This window comes from Fistularia commersonii, chromosome 20, assembly GCF_037954325.1.
Source record: "Fistularia commersonii isolate RoL2024-O1a breed Wild chromosome 20, RoL_Fcom_v1.0, whole genome shotgun sequence".
In the NCBI taxonomy this organism is placed as follows: domain Eukaryota; kingdom Metazoa; phylum Chordata; class Actinopteri; order Syngnathiformes; family Fistulariidae; genus Fistularia; species Fistularia commersonii.
Genome location: NC_141303.1, coordinates 9,519,927 through 9,547,240, shown reverse-complemented (window position 1 = coordinate 9,547,240; position 27,314 = coordinate 9,519,927). Strand labels below are relative to the sequence as shown.

The window sequence follows — 27,314 nt, the reverse complement described above, 5'->3', positions numbered from 1 at the left end:
CTTAACTGTACCAGTGGCACAGCTCAACTGCCAGCAGCAGTGAACTGTGATTGTGCAAAGTAGTCCCCAGGTACAGCTGCATATAAGTAAATGAATGTTAACGAGGGGGTGAAGGAAAAAATGGCATGAAATGCCCAGTAAAAATCATTCTTAAGAAAATGGGTCGGAGGGAAACTGAATTTCAAGCTATTGATGCTGAGACACATAGATCATCTAACAAAATAAGCGGACAACATAAGTTGCAGAGGAGTTGGGGAAAATATAAATTTGGACGTAATTTTGTACTTAAAGTCTGCATGAAACCCTCACAGATGCCAATATCATGTCAGACATCAGGTCAATATCACATACTGGACTTGACATTGGATTGCTGTTACTTTTGTTTGAAAATGCCAGCTGACACTGAAAGCCAGCATTGTGAAAGTTCTGTTTCATACTGGACTTGAACACAACAAATTGCAAATTTACCACATTTAAAAAAATGTGTTACTATGACATTGTGAGGCCAATGTTTTTAGCTACAACAGATCCAAGAGTCCTTATCAGCTGTCATCAGTTTTCACATCAAATTGATACTGGGATTGATAATTGTTTTGGCATCGGCATGTGGTTAGCTCATGACAAAACTTTATGTTCAACTAAATACCAACATCTTAAATATGCTGGTGGCCATCTGGCTGCCTGCTAGTCAGAATATACATATTATACTTTTTTCAAGAATATTCCAATTTAATCAGGAGGTTTGCTCTGGGGTGCATCTAACATAAAATGTGTTTTTATATGTATAATATGATGTAATATTATACCCGTGATAGTGTTTCCCCATTGTAGTCTTAAATAAAAAATAAATAAAAGATCTAACAAAGGAATCAATGCAGCCATCCAAATATTCAATAGCTGTTTCTGTGCCTCAAGTGAGTAAATTTGACTACAGTCCTGAGTGGAAGTGGTTTTGCATTAAAGCAGACAGTAAATCAACCATGACTCTGGACTGGGTGGATATGAGAAAAAAACAATTTCAGGGACCTCCACTGGTATTCTCCTATGAAATTAGATTATAGATGCATGTTACCTTTCATCACAATCATTTGGATTACTCACTGATTTGGCCTGATACCACCCACAGTAAAGCCTCTGGTTGACAAACCCAGACGTTTGTCATCATGTTCTATTTTTTGGGTCCCACTTACTCCAGCATGAGACTACTGTATGAGGTAAGTACTTAGTCCGGAACTGCTGCTGAGTCCTGAATCACATTTTCCTCCCATAAAGTTACAACGATTAAATACTGTCAAAGTAAGCCTTATGGGTAATTGCTCAGTCACACAAGTCCATTCACATCTGCAAATCCTATTTGAAACACAACTCTGTGAAGTAAATATTCAAGTACACTTCGAATATCTGCAGATATTGCATTTCATTTACCAAAAGAAAATCACCTCCCTTGCTGAAAATTGAGTTCTGGTAGTTTTCTGAATAAATTCGTGGATGCACTATTAAGCATGCATTTAGTTGAACAAAAAGTTATTCGTATCTAGAGCCAACGTTTCTGCTTTGCAACCTGCAGCCCAACTAAATGCGGGGACCACACCTGCACGTTTTTCACAGAGCAACCGCGCTTTGCACCTGCTGTTTCAAAATGTAAATACATCGATTACCTGTCCATCCGCGTTCCGGTGCACAAAATGTGACAAAGAGCGCCAAAAGCGTCCTGCACGCAGCTAAAGCCATAGTGAGTCTGGCGCGCTGCTTCTGCAGAGCCACGCAGCTGCCGGACGCAGCAGCCCTCCCCTCTTATCAGACGGCGGGTTTTCACCCCTCAACTTGCGTCTGTCTCTCCCACTGGATGATCTGGACTTTCTGAGAACGATGGCAAAGCCATATAAGAACCACCTGTCTCCTTTGCCAGTAAGAAGATGAATTAACTGAGAAAAAAAAAAAAAAAAGCTGGCAAAAACAAAATATTTCCGTTCTGAGCTTTTGGACAGGCTGAGCTGCAAGTCTTTCACGACTTAATTACAAAAGCTTATATTGTTCCCATTCACTTGTACTGAATGTTGTACAAAAAAAAACGTTTTTACCATTTTCCATTTTCTTTTGGCCAAGTTCTTGCAGCCCTGGTCATGTTTAGGGTTAATCTGTGCCTCGGAGCCATCACTACGCCAGGTGTGAAAGAACATCAGTCTGGGCCAAGGCTCCCAACAGATGATCTCACCTGGGCAATTCACTATTCCTGCAATTTTCCATGCAAGTAATTAAGACTACTAAATGAAAAGTTAAACTGTCGAACCAGACTGATGATATCAGCAGAACAAATGTTTGTCTGAAATTATGGGTATGATCCTCACTCGAGCTGTTAAAAGTCCCAAAGAGCCTTTAGGCTTTTCAAGGAAATGTCTTGCAAAATCTGATAATCAATATTAGCTTTTCGTATTCACACACTCACTGGCCAAAAGCATCACTGAGCAGATTTAATATCAGAAAAGTAACCATGTACTGTAAATTGGGCCATGAGTTTACCACAATATTTCAAAATACAAAATATCTTTTCAAAAGGACCATTCCAAGCTTTATTTTCAATAAACAGGGGACTAAATTTAATAAGTTTGTATTGAATTCAATAAGTGTCTGTGATACTGTCAAAACAGAAAGACATTTCGTCATAAAGGTCACATTTGCAAATTTTTGCTTAGTATCCAAGTGCAATTATCAATGTGCAATGTACGCATGTGTGGTCATTTATTTATTTATAATCAAATTGACTTGACAGTACTTCGGACCAACACCTCTCTCTGCTGGCCTAACCCTGCATCTGCATGAGAAAACAACTATGTGTTTGTGTGTTTGTGTGTGTGTTTGTTTGTGTGTGTGTGTGTGTGTGTGTGTTTGTTTGCTTGTTTGTGTGTGTGTGTGTGTGTGTGTGTATGTGTGTGTGTGTGTGTGTGTGTGTGTGTGTGTGTGTGTGTGTCCTGAACACAGGGTGCTGTGATGCCTTTACAGCAGTAGTTAGAGGGAAGCCGCATGCCTTCTTCCTGTCTGTTTGCTACTTCCTGCTTTCAGAACTGCTGCTGGCTAGCCCTTGTGTTGAATGGAGAGGCATGCATCAGTCTCCTGCCAGTACAAAGCATCTCTATCACCAAGGCCCTTGCCAAGCCTCCTGGTGGCACACATGGTAACTGGAGGTTTGCAGCCTCAGGCTAACTTGGCAGGGGATCTGAGTGCTTGTGCTCTATCTCTCCCATCGAAGGAGGACGTGAAGAACCACTTCTACCAAGCATTAGATGAGGCCCTCTGTTGCATACCCTAGGAGGTGATTGGGTGATTATTGGGTGATTTCAATGCCAGTGTGGAGAAGGACAACATGGTGTGGAATGGAATCATTGGGAGTCACGTTATTGGTTAGGCTAATGCCAATGGCCTGCAGCTGTTAAGTATCTGTGCTGAATGTGTCGAAATGGAGGAGCAGATCCCTCTCGGAGTTGGTGGATCAGACCAAAAATGCGGCGGCAACAGATAAATCTATACAAAATGCTTTGTTAGCTTGGGGCAAACTCAAGCAACAAAATATCCACCAAACATATGTATGTTTTTTTTCTTCATGTTTGGTATCTACAAAAAAGAATACTGTTTTTGGAACAAAAAGAAAAGCAAGAAAACTTACAAATCCACTGTGATAAAAACAGTCTCTATGTCCCAAGAACACTTACTAAGCCCTGGTGGACATGTACTCAACAAGATCAAACAAACCATCATTTGAACATACAACTAGACGGACATAAACATAGAAGATGGACAAACCATTACTACATGAAAGGGGGAACTCATAACAATCGACAAACACAAAAAACGACATAACAGACTACGATGTATTAAATGGATATTTCATTAATACCTACAGCAACAGCCTGCCACCAAGGATATTAAAATGTAAAACATTGCAATGGTGTATAAAGTGATTGAACTAGGTGACTTGATTTGGGCCATATCTTTCATCCCCCACACAACAAATGCTCCCTTTTTCCTTGAAGGCACCCTTTTGCCACCGAAGGGCCCCGCCAACAGCTTGGAACATTACAAAAAGCTTAGCACCTCCACCCTGTCTGCCCAGTTCCGCAGTCAGCATGTGAAAGAAATTGTTTGTTGCGTGCTCAAACATGTGAGAGCGCCCAGAGCCGCCCTGTTGCTGCAAAGGTAGCCACCATGTCGTGGACAGAATGTCACGACTGTCACACTGAACATGACTTAACCATCACAAACACCCTCTTCCAGCTCAAAAATAGACACAAAATACCCTGGATGCACCCACGCTCCAAACACTGACACTTTTTGGACCACATCATTGTGAGAGATTGTGATGTAAGACATTGTGCTTACCGGTGCAATGATAGGTGCAGAGTTCTGGACAGACCATCAAATAATTATGCCTAGGTTCCATGTGAAAATATGCCCTGCCAGCTTCAGGCTCTATGAGGCAGCAGCCCAATCCATTGGCCACCAAAGCAGAAAACACCAGGACCAGTTTAATGATGATACAGCACCACACTTGAAAAAAGCATGCAGCATACAGCACTGTACTCAACAACCCCTCATCAGCTGGACTCCTGGCAGAAATGGCTAACATGTAGGAGAGAGCTGCAGTCAAGACTGTGTGCCCTGCAGAACAAGTGGCGGGCATCAAAAAAAAAACAAAAAAAAACAATCATATGCCAATAAGAACAATATGCACAACTTTTATAATGCAATGAAAAACATCTTTGGCCCAAGAAACTGCTCAGACTTTCCCCTAAAGGTTCCTGATGGTACAACCCTCATCGAAGACCAGAAGCTCATCACCAACAGATGGGCGGAAAACTTTGAAGCCCTCCTGAACCAGTGCTTCCCAACAGACCCCTCAGTGATGGATGAGCTTCCTGTTCAGCCCCATGTCAAAGACCTTGATCTCCCTTCAACCTTTAAGGAGGTTAGATGTGCAGTAAGATCGCTGAAGAACAACAAGGCCCCTGGTTCTAATAACATCCCTGCAGAGATCTTCAAAGATGGAGGCTACAGTTGCATTTGCACACTCTACCTCTTTATTGCAGATGTCTGGCAGCATGAAACGGTCCCTCGGCAGTGGAGGGATGCAAGCATCATCACTATCTACAGAGGCAAGTCCATCTGTGGCAACAGCCATGGCATTTCACTACTTGCAATGGCTGGCAAAGTTATGGTGAACAGACTGGTGGATAATATCTCAGAGCAACAGCTGCCTGAATCAGAGTTGGATTCAGAAGGAACAGAAGCACTGTGGTCTTTACAGCAGTGATTTCAGGAGACAGGCAGGGAACAAAACCAAGACCTCTTCATGACTTTCATGGACCTGTCAAAGGCTTTTGACACCATCAACAGGGCGCTCTCTGTTGGAGTATCCTCCTTAAATTTGGCTGCCCAAGAAAATTTGTTTCACCCCTCCAACAGTTCCACATTGGGATGATGGCAAGTGTCACTACTGGATGCCAGGAATCTGATCCATTTAGTGTCTGTACTAGTGTGTGTCAGGGATGTGTCCTTGCTCCAGCACTATTTGAAATGTTCCTGCCATCTGTGACACTACTGTTAAATGAGAGAATCAAGAAGGGCAGTGGGATAACGGTGGAGTTCAGACTCAACGGAAACCTTTTAACCTGGGTTTGTAGGTTTCAGGCTGTCACAAAAATTACCTCTGAACACATCATTGAGCTACTGTATGCGTACGACTGTGCAGTTGTGGCCCAGTCACCAGAATCATGTCAAGCTGTACTCACAGCTGCTGCAAGTGCCTGTGGCAGACTGGTTCTCTCTGTAAATGTAGCAAAGACCGAAGTACTGTGCCAGTGGCCAGCTACTCATCCACCTCACCCACCAACCTTCACCATCTCCAACAATTCAGATGGAGTTACAGAATCTTCTAAATATCTTGGCAGTTTCCTCTTCAATGACTGCAGCATGGAAATGGAGGACAGAAGTGATAGACAGACGAAAAAACACGAAAGGAAACATGAAGTCGGCACCATATCTATACCCTCGGCCAGTGGATTCACCTGTTCTAACTGGCAGACAGTGTGGATTGAGGATTGGACTCAGCCGGAGTAACACTCACAAATAGCAGAGGCAGTATTGTCATTATTGGACATGATGGACAACCAAGAGAGGGGTGTGTCTGTGTGTGTGTTATCTATTCAGATATGGATATAGACATGAATATGAATATAGTCATAAATAAATGTTCCAGGAACCAGACATAGCCATGACTTTTCCAGTGACATTTTTTTTTCTTTCTCTGAATCATATTTACCAAACTTACCAAATGTTTTATTTGTTTGTTTGTTTTTATTCCTACAGGCCATAAACAATATATTATCAATGTATGATTTCGAAGGCCCTTTTAGGGATTTTGAGAGTCAGCCTTTGACTTGTTTCATTGGCAATACCCTTAATGATATGGATTTAACTGTATTTTAATTTGACTTTTGATTACCATTGATATCTGTATCATTCTTTAATTTTTTAACATGTGACTCGAAGCCTGTGAGATATAGAATTGCAAACGTGATAGGTGCCCTCTAGTGGCTGGAATATTTACCTCCTTGTTCCAATGTTGCATATCTGGCTAAAACATAATATTAAAACACAGTGTGTTACATTGTGTCTAAATATTTACTGAGACAATGATGTTGATCAGAAGAAAAACATCAAATTTTTCCTTTCTTTTTCCTTTCTTGTGCCTTCAGCACAGGCACTTGCGTGATGTTAGACTTGACTCATTGATTGATTGACATTTATTCTGCAGAGCTACATAGTTCTGAACAGCTGATCCCATCCTCTGGGTTATTGTCAGCTTTACAGTCATTTTTTAACCCCACACTCTCCTGACCAGCTGCTCTGGCTAGATGAGGCTGATGGCTCACCCACTGAAAGTCCTGTTCTGCTGGAGGTTTCTCTCAGGTAGAAGGTCTTTAATTGCTCAATCAATGCATACATTTATGAAGTTTTTGTTATATTTTTAACTTTCTATTTGTAGCCCTACAGTGGACAAATGCTTATGTTTGTGAAAATTATCATTGGCATTATGATTTTTGCTTGTAATGGAAATTGTAATAAGGTTTCAACTTAACATTGCAAATAGTTTAGAACATGACTTGTGCTGTAATTTGATGATTCCTAGATAAAGTTTCAATAAGTTGAGCTGAATTACTGGTAATACCAATGACATCTTTAATTGGAGTATAATGACGAAGAAGGGATTGATTTGAAAAAAAAAGAAGAAAATTGTCATTGAATCAAACTCAGTGATCTCTGTATGTGTCAGTGAGTATCAACAAAGTAACATTGCCTATATAACATACGAGTTGTCATGGAGCTGCAATGGCTTCCAGATAAATGATAATTAAAAAGTATCAAATGAAGAGTTTTTCCAGCACATGAAATAAAGTGCTCCAGCAAGTCTGACAGCCGGATCCGGGCTGGATACAGCAGGACCTTTCAACGTCTTTAATTGTCACTTGTTGACTACTGATGAAAAAGGATGCATGGGAGTAGGTGGGAACCTGAGTGGGAGATAGATCATAACTGTGTAACCCAATGAACAGATATTTTCTTCACCAATCGGTGAAGCACTGATGTATCACCATTACTTTGTCAACAAATCCTTTTTCCAAGTATCCCAAGAGTCCAACGTCACTTCAAAGTGTATTTTTTTCTTCCAATTTCGCCATCTGGATATTTCTAGATATTGGGAATACTGAATATTCACCCGTTGAAGGCAATAAGACATTTTCGATTGTCTGATTCATAGGTGCGACAATGTGAACATGTTACTTGTAATCCCATGTAATGTACAAGTTATCCCCAAAAGTATCACCGTAAGAACTAAATACCAGGTTTATTTCAGCAGGCAAAGTTTTGAAATTAACATTTTCATGGGATACTTTGTTCGTATCATTTAAACACCATTACTCATGAGTACATTGGTACAATGACATGGTATGATCTCTAACTGTCCTCCTTCCTGAAGCAGGGAGAGATCATTATACTACAAGACCAGCTGGCGATGCTCATCCAGGCTGACCCTTAGCCACCAAATGATACACAAAGGAAAAATTGTAAAAATGAGTATCCTAGCAACCATTTAAAATCTTCCCTGTAGAAACCTACCCCTCAAAGTCATGTAAATGAAGTTAAAAACACCAACAAATGTAGCCACATTTTGATACCAAAATATGGGGCGCAAGAAAGTGATAAATATAAGTATGGGGACTGGTTAATTTAATTTAATTTAATTTATTGGATTTTATTTTGTTTTATTTTATTTTATTTTATTGATTCGTTTTGGAATTTAAGTAGTTGAGTGTGCAGTAATATGAGGACGTTGTTCCGATTGAGACCAAACAATCTCCAGAGAAGACGGAACAAGATAGAGCATCTCTGGCAAATTTAGGAAATCGGAAAAGGAGAGGTGTTAAGTTACCCCAATGCTGGACTGGGATGTTACAGTAGGAGAATCAGGAGTCGCAGCCCCCCCCCCCCCCTCCTCCCCCGCCCTTCCTGCACGACAGGCAGGGTAAAAAAAAAAAACAACAAAAAAAAAACAAAACGAGTGGCAGACCTGGGTATGCGCGATCCATCCCACAGCCACGCAGCGTGGAGCACTAAGTATCACCCGGGGCGGAATGAAATCCTCTCTTCCTCTAGTTGGATTACGATTTGTCCTACATGCTGCGCCGATGGACACTGGCTGTGGGGTCCACTGAATCCACGCACAGGGAGAGGCTCACCGACGTTCAGATTTGCAACAAAAGCTCAACTTGTATGTGCGCGGAGTAAGATTTACTCTCCCCGAACAGACCGGACAGATGATGTCCCTAAAGGTCCACCTGAAGACCGTCGCCAGCCTCCGCGGGAAAGGCGATAGGATCTCTAAAGTTACATTCAGAGGTAAGAGGTGTTATATTGCTGATTTTGTCGTGGAAAATCGAACGAGGAATGTGGGCTGAACGGGGATCAATCGGTACCGCGTAAAAGTTCCTCAATTGGATTGAGGCGCATCTTTCTCATTATGTTTCCATTCATCTAATTTTATTTTCTTGTCTTTTATTCTAATCCAAGGAGGGAAACAGAGCTTTGTTAAATTCTATCCGTCGAATGTGCTGGTACAAGGCTTTTTGCCACACCTCTGCTTCTGCTTTTGAATGAAAGTTGGTCTTTTATAATGGGGGAGTGAGCCAACGTTGTTATTATGCGTTTAGTTTCATTCACAAAGTCACAAAAGCAAGGTAGGAATTGCTACCTGGAGTGTGTGTGTGTGTGTGTGTGTGTGTGTGTGTGTGTGTGTGTGTGTGTGTGTGTGTGTGTGTGTGTGTGTGTGTGTGTGTGTGTGTGTGTGTGTGTGTGTGTGTGTGTGTGTGTGTCTCGCGATGATGTACATCCTTTATAGGTTTTAACTGCGATCACTCCAGGGTCTCTGTCCTCCTGACACAGGAAAAGACACAAAATCAATATGTTTTTATCGTCCCCGTCGGTTGGACCCATAACTGCCGCCTCCCTTACACACTCCTACTCCTTTACGCTTTCTGACCTGACCTCCACCGTCTCTCAGAGGAAACCGCAGTCGCCGAGGCGCCGTGGGAGGGACGATCTGGGGGGGGAGTGCGCTGGTTTCAGCACCCTGGACAGCGATTAGGTGCTCGGTCACAACCGCTCTCGGATGCTGCGATTAGATTTACAGTTAATATCGCAGGACTCCCTCTCTCTCTCCCTCTCTCACTCTCTCTCTTTCACCACACCCACCAACCCCTCCTCATTCCCGTGTGTGTGTGTGTTTGTGTGTGAGTGTAAGAGTGATATTGTGTTTTTTGAGCTCCGAGGAGTTCCCCTGGGTTTTAGTATCACTTGAAGCGCATCGTGTCAACCATTACCCCCACGGTCAGTTCAGCAGTTTCTTCACTTGCACCTCAAAGTGCGTGTTTGCGCATCAGGCGAGGTGTGTGTGATGTTGGTGTGTATATCTCTCCCTGAGATCATCCGTCCACTGAAAGTTTTTGGCTGTTCGAGACACAGACCACTTTCATGAACCACCATCTTTATGACTGCTTATAAAATATATACTGCTTATTCAATAATTCAAGAGATTCAAAGTGTTTATTGTCATATGTACAGTGTGGAAATGTGTTTCCCTGTACAGTGAAATTCTTACCATGATGTCAACAGTGCTTTATATTGAAAATAAATAGGTAGTGTAGACATTATTATAAATATGAATGGTGTTGGCAGTGCATGTAAAACATTGAGTGCAATATTGATACCATGACTGATACAGTCCAATAATGTGTTGGTTACAGGAACAAAACATAGCTATAGAGAATTCATAAATAAATAAAAATAATTCATGGATAAAAAGAAGTAAAAAGAAAAAAGACAAACCTTAGACACCAGTAAGGCAAAACTGATGAAAAGTGTAGCAACTTAATACTACAAAGTGAGATCATAATCTCATAATCCCACCATAGATATAGGCCTATAATATATATATATATATATATATATATATATATATATATATATATATATATATATATACACACACACACACACACACACACATATATATATATATATAGTTTTATTATATATAATATGAAATAATATAATTATATATGCAATGATATGATATGATGATATGATACTGCATATATTCACATTGGTCACTGGCGTGAGTTTTTTAAACACACGTCAGTTGCTGCAGCTTCCTGCATGCTTTTAGTTAAAACAACTTCCTTTCTGACAATTTTGTAGGCCAACAGGAAACCTTCACCACCACCACCCCTTCAGAACTTACCCTGAGGGGGAAGCCATACATAGACTTTGGGTATGGGTGTTGTTCTCTCTTATGTAATGTTTAAGAAGGGAGGCAATATAAAATGGCAAAATTACATAAAATGTAGAATCAAAAATGTACATTATTTCCAGGAAATAAAAGCCATAAATCAATGCATTGATTTCACTTTCATACAGTCATACAGTCATAGATGTTCTGTGTAAAAACATGTCTGTGCATTTGAGGAAAGAAAAAAAAAAAGAAAGCCATTAAGTTCCCTGGTTGGTTGTTGTTAATATAATTCATCTTTCGACAATCTGGTTAAATAAAGCAAAGCCAGGGATCCACACTTAATTGATAAATCCCTTTTCTTATCTATAGCTCCAGGCTTGGAGAAGCAGCACTAGTTAACTTCTGAAAGCATGAGCTCAGCGACTGTACAATATCCAAGATAATAAACATAACACAAGAATATGATAATGACTGAATTAAATACTCACAGAGAGCCTGTCAGATTAGCATCATGCTCCTCATGGCTGCTTTTTGAGTTTCACATAGTCAAACATTTGTTCAAGTGTGTGTTTATTATGTTTTAAATGTTCACATTATACATTTGTGTGTGAATTGTTCAAAAGGAATTCAATTCATTACTTATCAACTATATTGCTGCTGCCTGTTCACTCATGACTAGCAACTGTGTTTAAAATTAGGTCTTTAATATAGTGGGATAGTCTCACTCCCAAAAAAATGGGTCCAATGAAATGTCTTTTTAGTGACAAGTTCAATAAATCACGTTGTAGAGAATGATGTGCTGTTTTATTTAGTTATGTTTGGGTGATGTTTTTGTGTGTGTGTGTGTGTGTGTGTGTGTGTGCGCGTATAGCTAAACCTAATGTCAGGCAAAGCTGATCATGTTCAAGTCATGCTAGGCTGAGTCTTTCACACTGTACCATTTTCCTCAGTTTCATAATGTCTTCCTGCTCAAAGCATAAACATGGACTTTATTTTTCACTGCTGTCCATTGAAAATCCTTTCAATGCCTCTGCTCACTCTATTCTTTTACACATGAAATCTCACGAAGGCCAACCTGATTAGCTGGATGTTGTATTAGTTTGGTGTGGAGCACCTTACATAAGCTTCACATGATCTACTTTCCTAAACCCACAACTTAGTGAGAGGAAAATACTGGTATGAGAGCAAAGCCTCTGTTTTGACTAATGTAGGAGGAATATTGTCTGCCTTTATGAAATATGAAGGGCATTGGTTACAAAAAGTTTCTAAGTGTTTTGATTTGTAAGGTATTTGAGAGTGAGGAGCGAGGCAACATGAGGATGTTCAAAGAATTGTGCTGATGAGAAGTACAATATATTTTATTTTGTGTGATTATAATTGCATTATAAATTATAGATATATATCATTATCATCATAGATTACAAAGGCACAAGATTCAATATTTGTCCAAGCTCAAACTCATTATCTGTTGGATTTGGAGTCTGTTCTTCATTTTGTATGTCATTGTTTGCGCACGAGTGCATGTGAGCTTATATATACACGTGTGTTAGTGCACATCGGCTGTCTGCATGTGCCTGAACATACATCAACACCCACACAAAACCTCTGACACAGACAGCAGACCAAGTACAACAAAAGCAAATGAAACGAGGTTGGACACCATTCATGAGCATCACAAAGCTTCCAGGTGAGCTCCAGCTCCAGCCCAAGTGACTCAGGTTACAGCTGACCAATTTTCTACACTCTCCCCCTGCTTCAGTTCACACTGCCCTGGCAAATCATTGTATATATATATATAAGGAAATGCAGAAATGTTGTGCATTGTATCCTCTATAATTTTGGAAATTATCTGCTTTGTTTCAGGAATAATCTACTTACCTTTCTGGGAGTCCATCTCAGTTCTAATGCAGAGTGAATGATTTAGTATAATTCAAACAATAGCATTTCCGTCTCCTGCGGGTCCACAGTTGGCTCCATTTATGTATTTTACAGGTACTTAAACCATTAATTAGCTTTCTTCCAGGCACTGAAGACACTAATGCAAACAAGCAGAATTAAAACCTTTAAAATGAATTGTTGATGAATTTCTGTAAGTGAATAAATTAAACATCAGCTAACAGGAGCAGCAGGAGTCTAAGAAGAGCTGATAGGAGATCAGAAGGAAAATTGAAAAAAATGAAAACTGTAAAACATAAAAAGATTTAGAAGCTGTTTTATTGCAGGAATTTGCTCCTAATATGTGTCCACAAATACTGCCCTCACTCATTTGCGCACCTGCTCACTCGCTCACTGACTCACACACTTCTATTTGAAGTTAGTAAGTATGTTGACAAGAAACATACATATATACACTGACAAGAAAAGGTGGATGGCACATTTGCAATAATGAAAGAAGCACAAAATATAACTTCTTGACTGCTTAATAATTTAAGGATGCTCTGGAAAATGGATTAAACAATAGTGAACATTATTCTCCAGAAGTGAGGATTATTTGCAAGGCTTTTGTGTATTAACATCATATGATAGTAATAATAACCTACCTGAAGCCAAATTTCAGGGCCACGCCAAGAGCACAAGCAGATAAAATAAAATGCCATAAGTGTGTTTTATAAATGGTTCATCCTGTGTTTCAATCCAACAGAGATTATATCAATTACAATGCAATTACCGAGCCATTCAACATATATGTAATGTCATAATTGTTCCTTACCTTTCAGGTTTGTCATTCTACAGCCGTGTAGCAGTGAACTGTGAGGAGGTGGCCCACTTTAATGAGGTTAGTAACTTTATTTCCTCTGTCATAAACAATTCTGTCTTCACAATGGCTTATCTCTTAACTTAATAGAAGCTGCAACCTCCCCTGCATTATTGAAGATATTGATATTTTCATTTGTAAGACTAAAGGCTGTTTTAGTAACCTGAGGTGACAAAAACAATTTTGAATTTGACTTTTACCTTTAATATTAGTGATTGTATTTTAAGTACCCAGTTTTGGACAGAGATCAACAGGATTTTTTCTTTGTGCTTGGAAATTGTGTTCTTTGTTTAAGAACGTAGAGTTCAAATCATACCCTGGAAGTGAGAGGCATTAGATAAGCCTGAATAGAACCCACAATGTCTCCAATTAACTATGACATAGATTTTGGAACAAATACCAGAGCTTTTACAAATTGTTTATAAGGCTTACAGTCTGTTGTAAACTAAAGAATGAATTAACATCTTTATTTGAAGGCACTTGAACATTATTCTTGTAAAATCAAAAGATTACTTCTTTAATTGGGAGAAACAATAGAAACAGTATTTATCATTAGATCTCCAATTGATTTTTATTTTTTTTTAACCTCAAAACCCAAAATTCCAGCTGTGACCATGCTCCCTTCCGCAGAAAGCAACAGCTATCGTCATACTTGTTTTCATTTCCAAATTCTAAGAGCCAAGCCAAGTGTCACTTCCCGGGTATTAGCCCTCATCCGTTATGGTCTGTTAAGGTCTGAGAGGTGATGCACCACCCATGCATAAACGTTGCTCCATTGTAATTAAATTTGACACTGCATGCTAGTGTAGACTCATTCGTCTGACATGAGGAATTGGTTTCTCCACTGAAAAACAATGGATCTAATGAACGACGGTTATTGCTTTTGTAATTGCAACATTTTAATTTGCTTCAACAAAGCCAGCATGTTTGCATGATTTTCCCAAATTGACTTTCAAATTCATGATCAGTGCAAGTTTAGACTCAAGGAGATACTTCAGTCTCTTGTGATAAACAGAAAACTGAAATCCCAAGACATATGGAGGTTGGTGAGAGAAGGCAATGTTGCTCAGATGTTGGAAACCAAGCGTAAGAAGTTGAAATATCATGCTTGATTTCAGACCGCAAACTGGTAGTTGTAGTCACAAAAGCTCCTCAATTAGAAGAAAAACTTCTTTGAACATGTAAAAAAAAATGTTTCGAGATTACGAACCCGTCACAGTTCCTCCCTGATAAAAATTATGTAGTAGTGAGAATCTTCTCTGCACTGAGCCAAGCATGTCTTTCGACTCCCTAAGGCTATCACTTCAATCCCACTGGTGACCGTTCTGCAGTGGAATTGTGGGATTTTTTTCTTCCGATAGGAGTTCTTCAGGCTCCTGTCACAGTGAGAAGCCATTTTCATTAAATGTCCCAATGCAAAGTGTCATAATTGAAAACAGAGGGAGTAAGGACTGAGGGCTTAACAGAGAGGGCCTGAAAGAAATCAACACTGCATGGAAGTGGAAGTGACAGAGGCTCCAGTCAGGGCTTGAAATAAGAAAAAAAAAAGCAAAACCTTCCTGAGGGAGGTTTCCTTCATTTTTTTCTGGGCTGTTTGCTTTGACAAAACAAAAAAAAAATCCTTTGATCGTCTCACAAGCAGAATGCTACTTCCTTTAATGATAACCAGGGCTTTTGTTTTCTGTTTAATCAGGAAAATGGCTAAATGGCTCCGAATGTTTGGCAAAATACCGGTGTTTGTTCACATTGTGCATTCACTCACTAAGAGCTAGAACAAGCATTTCCTCAGACAAGATCTAGAAGCAATTCTCAAGTAAAAATCATAGATTTATTGGCTAAGCATCTGTATTGCCACCTGTTCAATGGAATTCATTTTATGCGAAATTAGATATTATACATATTATATATATATTATATATATCATCATCATGATATTATATATTCCTGATATTACAAAAGAAAGGGATCGGAGGGTATTTGTTGGCAATATCAAAAATGACATAACCCCTGATTTTACAGTAACTTAGTATCTGGTAATGAGCTACAATCTTTTATGACAGTCTCACTCACTAGCCTGGTCTTGTACAGCGAGGTGTTTGGGAGATCATTAGCATCGCTCAGCATCAATTTCGCATCCAGACATCCTGGGGGATTACTTTTGCCTCCAGTGTGTATATTTATACAAGTGAGAGTGCGCATGCATCGGTGTATTGCATGTAGCAGGATCTTTTACATGCACATGTATACTTGTACAAACACTGTAAAAAATCTTTATCAGACTCTCCTCATTCGACATCATCTTTAGCCTCAAAACATTTGCATGGCTCAGTAAGCACAGTCCAGCCCCTGGAGGTGAGGGTCATTAGCATAGTGTTATGTGTCTTGCTGCTTTATGCGTGGACTTGCAGCCTTTCAACTAGAATGCGGATGGACTGAATGGGGAATCGGCATTCATTATTCAGTCCTTGGTGGGACTCGGCTTTTAGCTACAGCACATCAGGGCTTCCCCCTCACTAGTTAGACATAACTGGAGCAGGGAACAGAGAGCGGTGCAAGCGCTAGATACAACCACAGGGCACAGTGAGAGGGGGACTTTTGCTGTTGTATAGCTACTGTAAATTTGACAGGGAATGCATTGAAGATATTGCCACATTTCATTTGTTAAGCCTATAACAAGAATTATGCATTGAATCAAGCGTCTGCATCTCCACATGAAGTGCACTGTCTGACTTTTTTAGTTCAATCTTGTGTATATATAAAATTCAGAATCCTGTTAATTCTACATCTTCTTTTCAGTGTTTAGTGGTTATGGGGACATTGTCCTAACAGTGTTTAACAAGTGCTGTACACACACCGTTCCCTGCTGGCATTTTATCAACATCTGTAGATACATGGTGTGAGTTTAGAGGTGTCCCATATGCACAAGTAAGAAAAATGTTCAGCCAAAATATGATATTACAAATCAGTGCAGCAGTGAGTTAACAAAGGTGAAATCAGTATGATCTTTGGTCATAAAAGGGCATGTTTTGTCTGATTGGCAAGAGTGGAAGAAAGCACAGATTCGGATACAGAGTTTCCCCCGCATACTTGGTGATCAATTTTGGAATTTTGGAAGGTGTATCTTTTTTGCAAGAGGGCATCACGAACACAGTGGGTTTAAAAACAGAAATAAAAACAAATACAACATATTACTCATACAAAGTAATACAGGGCAAAAGACTCACATTGTAACTCTTACTTTACTGACAGTCAGTAAAGTTAGGGTTTCATCACAATAGAGAAAATGGCAGTCATGCCTAAACCATTACTTTGGTTTTGCTTGCACTAAAAATAGTTTGTGAAGTTATCTACTTTTTTTAAGATCTAAGGCTGCTTCAGGGAGGTGCTGTTCCATCCCTGAGCGAACTGAATAAGTGATGATGTGAGCAGTTTTTTTTTCTTATGCAGTCAAAGGGTTGAAGGAAAAAAGACCAACATTAATGCAGCCACAGTGATGAGGAAAGTGGTTTACTGTAAAGAGTATGGTATTGCCAACAGGCTCTAAATAAGTTTATGCATGTACTTTCAGAGTTTAAAAATGGGGCTTATTGCATTGTTTCTGCAGGGAATGTCGTGCTTTTATATCTTTGTGTAGTCATGCTCAGAAAACTCTATTTCAGTCTCTTGGGGGACACAATTCAATTCATTGTAATACTTGAATAAAAAAATTGATGAAGGTATACAAAGTAGAAGAATCCTAGGAAAGTAAGATAGGTGGATTAGAAGGCTGACAAGTGAGATCTTGATAAATCTCCAGTTATCTATTAATTAACCAAATTTTTGTGTCTAAATCAGGACAAAGTACGTGCAGGTCAAAGCCAAGTTGACTCAGCTGCATTAAACAGACAGCAGAGGAATTAACAAAGGATATAATTGCAATGGAAGGAATCTATGAAACTAATTAGATAACATACAAGGAGGAGAATGATTTGTTCTATTGTTCACTCATCTGGTTGAGGAAATTAAAAAGTAAAGTAAAGCAGAACAGACAAGGGCTTTTTTAAAGGTCCATATCTGAAAGTTAACTGTCTGGTGAAACTGAGTCAACCGTTGCCATTACTAATTACATTGTGCAAACACCTTAAACACCCAATTCTGAAAGTTTTTCATCATACGGGTAGTGATAAGTTAATACTTTCTTATTATTTTAGATAAAATCCCACGTTCTATCTTTGTCACTTTTTTTCATAATATGAAATAAGTGGGATTTTATGGTGAAGAAACCAGGTTGAGTTAGAAATGTGACAGCCTCTCAAATACTAACTGCCAGGTGCATTTCTTAAAAAAAAAAAAAAATCCCAGCAGTGATGAAGCTAGTTTGGGATCAAGGTATTGTATGTTTTTGCAAATTCTGAATAACTCTCAGTACACAAGACTGACCTGAAATTACATGTTTTGTCTTTCCCTCATTGATAATATTCACAACCAGAGTCGACTCTGTTGACTGTTGTGTTTCATAAGTATTTTTAGATATTGATTATATGTTGGAGAGATCTTAAAATGAATTCAAACTTTATTTTTGTATAACATAGAGATTTTTTTCACGTAATAAAACTGTTATTCTGAGGATTTCTCAATACTGAGAAAACACATAATATACAAATACCCTCACCAAGCATTGAAATGATCTAAAAGGAGGAAGGGTTTCAAAAATGTTGTGATGATCATAACAACAAATTTTTATTGAGAAACATTTCCTGGAAAAAAACATGATTATAGAATTTGCAAGGAAATTGCTATCCTCATTGTATTCACACTTCCATACTTATGGCAGGATTGTGCTTGGGAAGCTGGCTGTAACAACTGTAATACAATAACATTTTCACATCCTCTTATGACCAATCATGACTCAATACATCAAATGAACTGAAGGTAGAGTTCTTTGTGAGGATATGGTTTGAAAAATCTGCCTCAGCATAAAATGTTTAAATTGAGACGGGTGCTATCTGTCTCACAGCACTACAGTGCCTTCAAAGATTTATGGTGCAGCTCACTTGTCAAGTCCATTCTTCATTATCTCTTCACCATCTGGTTTTCACAGCTGAAACTAGAGCGCTAATAATAACTTTCAGTGTCCAGTCTGAAACCAAATCGGATTTTACTGTTTTAACTGTATGAATCTTCAGGTTGTCTTTCCCATTTCTACATATTTCAAGACAGGAGGGAAGCAGGTTCCAACTGCTAATCTTTGGATCTTTTTCACCTTAAATGAATTATTCTGGTTGGGTAAATGCCTTCAGTGATTTCTCAGGTGTGAGATGCTCTAAATACCTTAATTAAATTGTAATTCCCTTTCCAGTGGCGGCACAGTGCCGCAGTGGTTAGTGCTCCGGCCGACAAGGGGACCTTGCTGTGAAGAATTTGCATGCTCTCCCCATGTCTGCATGGGTTCTCCAGTTTCCACCCCCATTCCTAAACCATGCAGCAGGTTAGTTTAGAAACAATTGCCCCGAATTAGTGAGTGAATGGTTGTCTGCTTGTATATGTGGCCCTGCGATTGACTGGCAACCAGTCCACAGTGTACCCTGCCTCTCACTCCATGAAATCATCGCCTGCGACCCTGACTGCAGGATAAGCGGGAGAAGATGGATGGATGGATGCACTTTACAGTAATAATAAAGCTTATTCTATTTTATTGCCTGAGAAACTAGATTGCCAATTACACTGACATGGAGAAAAAGTCATGAATAAATGGTCAGAGATATTAGAAGTGGATGGGAGAATTGACACACGTATGCTGTGGCAATGACACTTGATTCAGAAAGAGAAGCACGGTCTTACTGAGGGAAACAGGATAATAATAGCTGCTGTCAAATGAGTGTTGGTGAGTGAAGAGTCAATATTTAATAGGCTTTTTGAAGCTGTACTCGGTTAGCTTTTGCACAGTACCCTTTTCTCAAAATATATCATTACTTTTCTAGATAGTCTATGGTGCCAAGGGTGAAGAAAGTTGTGGTGAGATAATTACTGTATTAACCTTTAGAAGACCTCTAAACCAGCATAATCTAAGTGTGGAGGTTTGCAAAAAATCAAAACATAAACAATATACTTGAGAGTTAAACTGATCACAGCAGAAAAGTTTCATTTTTTTGCTTTAAATTCAACTTGTTTTTCCAGTTCTCCTCTGGAAAGTTAATAAGGAAGTGCATGTCGTGCATAATTAATCAGAGAGGTGTTTTCATCCTGTGTATCCATGGCAACAATCATGTCAAAAGACAGCAAGCATTTTCATCAATCTACTTGCCACAAAGATACATTATGAGATCAAGGCAGTTACAGTTTCTCTTAATTTGACTGTTTTGGCTTTCTGATTGGCCAATCCCTCCTGGAGACTTCTTGTTAGTCACACTATTCCACTCACTTTAATCAGCAAATTCACTGCTATTTACTCTGTGGATCATATTGTGCAGAACGTTGGAGACCAGGTATAGAAGACACCTATATATCTATCTATCTACATACATATACATGCATTACATCCAGGTTATATATAATATGCAGTAGATGAACTGAAAACTATATGTGGCTTTGTGATTGGCAGAACAGATAATCCCAACCTCTTCCCAAATGTCAGCTGGGATATGCTCGAGTCTCTCATGGCGCTGTGCTTGGATATAGATCAGGGCAAGTCAGGTATAGATTAATAAATAAATTACTACATGGAGTTAAGTTGGGGATCATTTTCAGGCATCATTCCATTTATTTACTTTCATTTATCAATCGCGGGTTTTTGTCACACCGACAACATCAATTTTGTTGGGAAGCGAAATGGAATTCTGCCACGTCATTAATCTTAGCATTTTCCTCTGTGATAATCCACGCTTCAAATTTGAATTTTTTCTCATTCAGTATTCTCCATAATTTTCTTGTCCAAATGTCATATGTTGTGCAGAAAATTAGCAGTTGTAAATAATTTTGTATTTACAATTGAAATTACATTAACTCTCACAATTACATCTCAAATCCCAAGAGGTAATGTGGCCCATGTAGTAAATTATTGGTAGGTACATGACATCCCTGGAACCACAAACATCCCAAAATTTGATCGTAATGACCAAGATAAGGGTGAGTCAAAATAAGTTTCCCTTCAAGAAAAGTGGCTGAGGTGATCAACACTTATTATATGAACATTCCCATTCATTTGTAACCATTTTAGCTGTGTGAAAAATTAAGCTCAAATGAAGTGCTCTATTTTTCAGGCCATTTCCAGAATCAAAGCAAGGTAGGAACCTTTCTGCCTTTTGTCCCGAATGAGTAGGCAGCAGAAATATATTGCGAATTTCTGCACATATGCTTTTCAAAGATAAGTGTTGGACATTATGGCTAAGAATGAAGACAAGGCAGCTGCTAAGACATATAGTATAATACCATTAACATCCTGTAAGCTGAAGACTGCTTAGTGCATATGTTTATGAGCAGAAGAGAGAGAGAAAGGAAGAAATGTGTTCCTGCACCAATATACGCTGTACATTATTATGAGCATAGGAAGATGAAAAAATTAGTTGTTTAGGTTGTCTGGGGAAATTTATGTGATGGCTCCACTGTTGGATAAAGAACAGATGATTTATGTTTGCAGTGACATATGTTATCATTCCTGCTGCTGTTTAACTGTGTGCAGTGTTTTTTGACAAATCTGATGCAGGAGTAAAACAAGTGTTGGCCGTCATGGTCACAATCATAGCAAGATGGTTACTCAAAAAGTTCTTGCTCTCAAAGAAGAAGCAGCCGTGGTCACGCACGGCTGAAGTCTGGGCAGAGCAATCAAAAGCAGCAAGGGCTTTGGGTAGACAGTCTTACCACACTGCAGCAAAGTAATGTGAGCACCTATGGGCGGGCACACGCTCACAAACACGCACAGATTTTCACTGATGCTTGAGGGCTGGTCTTCCATATAAATTACTGTAGCAGGTGGGGAACCCCAGGATTCAGTAATAGGATAGACCTGATAGATTGGTTTGTCTGACATCCTGCAGGGTGTTCATGACTGACAAGCCAAAATCTGTGGGGGGAGATTAAATGGGTTTCAGATCACCTGGACTACCATTAACCTTATTCCTTGTCCTCATTAAATGTGGTGTATAAGAGAGAATAGATTTCTTTCCATACAGTATTACAGTATTATTTATGTTACATTCAATCAAGATGTGAGAGCAAAACATTATAGTGTATATAAGTTTCAGACTTTATTAACTTTGTAATTGGAACAATAAAGATGTCTGTCATCTCTTATATAAAAGGATCCCCCAGTTACCAAGACTTTATTGTACTATTTGATCAATATTTGTACCAGCTACATATAAATGATAATAAAATCTCTCAACATACACTATATGGCCAAAAGCATTCGCTCACCCATCCAAATAATCGGAATCAGGTGTTCCAATCACTTCCATGGCCACAGGTGTATAAAATCAAACACCTAGGCATGCAGTTTTTTACAAATATTTGTGAAAGAATGGGTAGCTCTCAGGAGCTCAGTGAATTCCAGCGTGGAACTGTGATAGGATGCCACCTGTGCAACAAATCCATTTGGGAAATTTCCTGCTCCTAGATATTCCACAGTCAACTGTCAGCTGTATTATAAGAACATAGAAGAGTTTGGGAATGACAGCAACTCAGCCACAAAGTGATAGGCCATGTTAACTGATGGCGCAGGGTCAGCGGATGCTGAGGCACATAGTGGGAAGAGGTTGCCAACTTTCTGCAGTCAATCGCTACTGACCGCCTATGTGGCCTTCAGATTAGCTCAAGAACAGTGCGCAGAGACCTTCATAGAATGGATTTCTATGGCCAAGCAGCTGCATCCAAGCCACACGTCACCAAGTGTAATGCAAACAGTTGGATGCAGTAGAAAAGCACGCCGCCACTGGACTCTGGAGCACTGAAGACACGTTCTCTGGAGCAATTAATCGCGCTTCTCCATCTGGCAATCTGATGGCGATCCATCTGGCAATTTGAGTTTGGGTTTGGCGGTTGCCAGGAAAACAGTACTTGTCTGACTGCATTGTGCCAAGTGGGGGGGATTAGGGTATGGGGCTGCTTTTCGGGAGCTGGGCTTGGCCCCTTACTTCCAGTTAAAGGAACTCTTAAAGCTTCAGCATACCAAGACATTTTAGACAATTCCATACTCACAACTTTGTTGGAACAGTTTGGAGCTGGCCCCTTCCTGTGCACAATGCACAAAGCAAGGTCCATAAAGACATGGATGACAGAGTCTGGTGCGGATGAACTTGACTGGCCTCCGCAGAGTCCTGACCTCAACCCGATAGAACACCTTTGGGATGAATTAGAGTGCAGACTGAAAGCAGGCCTTCTCGTCCCACTTCTCGTGTGTGACCTCACAAATGGGCTTCTGGAAGAATGGTCAAAAATTCCCATCAACGCACTCCTGAACCTTGTGGACAGCCTTCTCAGAAAAGTTGAAGCTATTATGGCTGCAGAGGGTAGACCAATGTTATATTGGGCCCTAAGGATTAAGAATAAGATGTTATTTAAGTTAATATGTGAGTCAAGGCAGGTGAGCGAATACTTATGGCCACATAGTGTATCTTAGTTTGTATAAAATTGTAAAAAAATCATTTTATCCGAAATCTGCCATTATTGTTTACGTCGCAGCGCTGTCTGGGTACTGTTGTCACGAGATTGACATGAGATTGCTCCCATCCATTTTACGATATGGTGCAAAAACATGTAATCAGTGCAACCTTTCCCATTTGAGCCCGAGAGCAACAGAGTGGGGGGGACACTGTAGACAGAAAATGAAGACGAACACTGATAGAAAGAGGCAAGAGATGGCAAATGTCTCTGGTGTGCGTGCGGCAACTGAATTGCTATGCTAACAGAGAGTGAGCGGGTCTGTTGTCTGTGGCTCCACTTTTTGTCATCGGCTGTTCACTGTTGACTTACGGACCACAGTGTCGACTGACTGTGTGAATTGTTGTCAGCCATGATCCTGGTGGTGCCCAGTCTTTCATCATCAGATGCTTCTTCTGCAGCGGCGTGTTGTTGACATCCTCGCAGGAGAATATCCAGCATCTCTTGCCTGTGGCATTCTTCGATCGAGGTTCGGTCGTTTCCAGAGGACCTTTTGTATGCTTGTGAAAGAAAACGGTAGGCACAGCATTTGAATTTAGTGTCCTTTTAAAACTAGCAGGACCCGTGAGCTCTTTCAGCAGCTTATATCAGATAAATGCATCAAATGCATCTGGAGAGAAGTGGCGAGAACATGGCCACGGATCCTTTGGATTGTGTACGTCCACAAGCAATTTTTCACTTCTTTCTTCTTTTCTTGTCCCCCGGAAAGCCCCATAGACTAGCATCAGTCCCTTTGTTTCCCTTGGACTTGAAATTACACCCAAAAGCAGAACAATGTGGCATTATTACCATACTTACTGTACCGTGCCAAGTGAAAGCTAACACTCGCAGAAATCCAAAGTTAACACAAGCAACCTCTTTCTTCTTCTCCTTTCGGCTTTTCCCTTCAGGGGTCGCCACAGCGAATCAACTCTCTCCATCTAACCCTGTTCTCTGTATCCTCCTCTCTCCCACCAACTACGTTCATATCCTCACACTACATCCATAAATCTTCTCTTTGGTCTTCCTTGAGACCTCTTGCCTGGCAGCCTGAGGAAACCAACAGAACCAAATCAGCAAAAAGCAGAGACTGTCTTGCGGCCACTAAACTGGATCCCTTTAACGCCCTGGCTGCGCCAAGAAATTCTATCCATAAAAGTTATGAACAGAATCTGGCAGCCCTGGCGGAGTCTAACTCTCACCGGAAACAGGTTGGACTTACAACCGGCAATGCCGACCAAGCTCCGACACCTATCATACAGCTCACATGACGGGTTTTGATACCCTATACTCCCTGAGGACCCCCCACAGGATTGCCCAGGACACAGTCGAATGCCTTCTCCAGGTCCACAAATCACATATAGACTCATTGGCCAAACTCCCATGCCCCTTTGAGAACCCTGCCAAGGGTATATAGCCACATGCCGCTTGGCCTGCTGGTACCTGTCACCTGTCTCCGAAACCCCACAGGCCAGATAGGCCCGATAGGACTCCTTCAGTTTCAAGGCATCCATCACCACTGGAGTCCACCAGCGTTTCAAGGGTTGCTGCCCCGACAGGCACCGACCACCTTACGGCTGTAACTCCAGTCTCCCACCTTGACAATGGATTCAGGAAACATGGCCAACTCGGACTCATTGTCCCCCGCCTCCCTCGGGATGTGGTTGTAGTTCGTGGGAGGTGAAACTCCTTCTGACAGAGGACTCTGCTAGATGTTCCCAGCAGACCCAGCAGACCCCCCATGTTACATCTGGGTCTGCCAGGTCTGACCAGCATCCTTTCCCACCATCAATGTCAGCTCACCGCCAGTTGGAGATCAGTTGACAGCTCCAACCCTCCCCCACAAGTCCGACAATACAAACACCAGGTCGATCAAAGAAATGTGGCCTAAGGTGTGTTGGTGCCAAGTGCACATATGGACACCTCTATACCTGAACATGGTGTTTGTTATGGACAATCCGTGACGAGCACATAAGTCCAATACCAAAAAACAGCTTGGGTTGAGATGTTGGGGGCCATTGCTCCTATTCCCTTTTCAACACAACTCCAAAGTATTTTCCAGGCTGAGAGTTTTCATGTTTTACCTCCCAGATAAATGTTTAGCAATAGTTTATGTGCGTTTTAAAACTGAAATGTAGAGGTAATAAAACACTGTGAAGGAATGTTTTCTTTTACACACACACACACACACACACACACACACACACACACACATACACACTTTTAATCTTTTAATGAACAGATGTGTGATGGAATGACACCAGCACATATCAGCCAGACAAGAAAAAAAACATTCAATCACAACAAAGTACTGTAAATTGATGTAAATGTAATTACAACTGATTTTCAGCTTTTTTGTTATGACCAATTTGTTTGTTGGTCTATAATTCTTGAAATAATAAAGCTTTCAGGCTTTATTTGGACATCATATGCATATTTTAGAATCTTATCACAGTTTGAAATTACCGGTAGCCTGTTTTGAAAATCCAAATGAACAATGGTAAATTGTCGCCGGTCTTTTCAGTGTGTGTTATCAACTGCTACTGACAAAACATTACTCTGGTTGCACTTGGTTAAACACTAACATACAGCTCAACCTTACACTGAGAGTTACTACAAAGATGACTGCCTTCCAAGTTCACAATATCTGAGGTGCAACAAAGACTTCTTTCATATCTAGGAAACATTGATGTACAATGATATTTGTGCTAATAGCATCAGTGATATTGGGCATTCCCATTCCTCGTTGCCTTGTGTTCAGTCTGGAAACCGAATCCACTCCATTACTGGTTGTAATGAGCTTGGTATTTATGAAACTGGTGGATATTGAGACAGATCTGCAGACTGAATTGAAGCTTGACCTCAGCCTATTCAGCTGAGTGCCAAATAAATTATAGGGATCATTTCTCAATGGATTAATGGAAACAAGCACTGACAGAAAAAAAATGTATGTATATAATCCACTGTTGAAGGCAGCCTCATTAAACGCTTCATTTTCTGATCCCTTCAGACATTTCGATGGCCAATTGCCAGCAGACTGGATGGAAACGAGATGTTGGAGATCCAGGTTTACAATTACAGCAAAGTCTTCTCCAACAGGTAAGGAAAAATACTCTTCTCAAGCTCTAAATCACACCCAGTAAACTTTCACTGTTGTTTTAGTGCCTTTCCTGTCACCACACTTGACAAGTTTATAATGACATATGATATTTTTTTTGTGATCTTAGACCTTTTTCTAATTTGGGTTTTATTCTGTTGTATAGCAGGCTGCTAACAGGCTTCTGGGATTCATGCTCTTTTCTCACCTGCCTTGTTTAGTTCCAGATAAATTGAACTCTGATTCATTTCCTGTTTCCTGCAGCACATGTATATATGAACATATTTGGGTGCTGTCTAAAAGGACTAGGGTCTCATTAAGAGGGTGGTCTTAAGATAACCTCTGCAAACTTTGATACTATTTGATTACAGTATAAAATTTCCTTGAGTTGACTAAGATGCAGGAAGCGTTAAAACAGGTTTCACTGAAGCAGCTTCTAAGCAGCTGGGTGATGTGGTGTGGATTTCGTTCAATATGCACTCCCTTCTCCTCCTGATCCAACTGACAGTTCTTTGAGGTGTTTTCAAACGGTCCATTTTTTTTGGATGTTTGGGCTTTATATGTACTTGACAGATTCCACTTGTTTATTTGGGGTAATGTTATCCATTAGTTAAGAAAAAAGATGATTTTTTCTCTTCCCACAAATCCCACATTTATGACCGGTAAACAGAACAACAGTTTTTTGACAGTTTGCCCTTGAAATGCCCTTGTGCATGGGCTATATCTAACCAAACAAAATGAAATTACACGGCTAACAAACTATAATTGCAAAAATGCCCTCAGTCTCACTGTTCCCCCTTCTCAGACAGTCACAGCATAAATTGTTGTCTTGGAGGGAGACTATGAGTATGTTTTTTTTTATTTGAGCACATTTCATTCTTCATACTCTCAGAATAATTATACGTGTGAAATGTACAAACCAAAGTTTAAGTTGGTGATGCATCAAACCAAGGTTCCTGTAAAAAGCGAGGTCGAATGTCAGTCTCAAATTCAAATCAGTTCATTTC

The 27,314-nt window shown here is 40.1% G+C and overlaps 2 protein-coding genes across 3 annotated transcripts in view; one reads left to right on the top strand and one right to left on the bottom strand.

Moving 5' to 3' along the window:
• Positions 1–1,764, bottom strand: part of fndc1 (fibronectin type III domain containing 1) — a 38,822-nt gene extending 37,058 nt beyond the window's left edge. Inside the window, exon 1 of the mRNA XM_086167268.1 lies at positions 1,659–1,764. Coding sequence (XP_086023394.1) covers positions 1,659–1,731 — 73 coding nt within the window. The 5' untranslated portion in view covers positions 1,732–1,764. The remainder of the gene's footprint in view (positions 1–1,658) is intronic.
• A 6,861-nt stretch (positions 1,765–8,625) lies between these two features.
• The window catches only part of otofa (otoferlin a), a 74,320-nt gene continuing 55,631 nt past the window's right edge, over positions 8,626–27,314 (top strand). For both annotated transcript variants that reach the window (XM_086167520.1, XM_086167518.1), the window contains exons 1-3: positions 8,626–8,952; positions 13,561–13,619; positions 26,221–26,309. In XM_086167520.1, the coding sequence (XP_086023646.1) occupies positions 8,871–8,952; positions 13,561–13,619; positions 26,221–26,309 (230 nt within the window). In that variant the 5' untranslated portion in view covers positions 8,626–8,870. The remainder of the gene's footprint in view (positions 8,953–13,560; positions 13,620–26,220; positions 26,310–27,314) is intronic.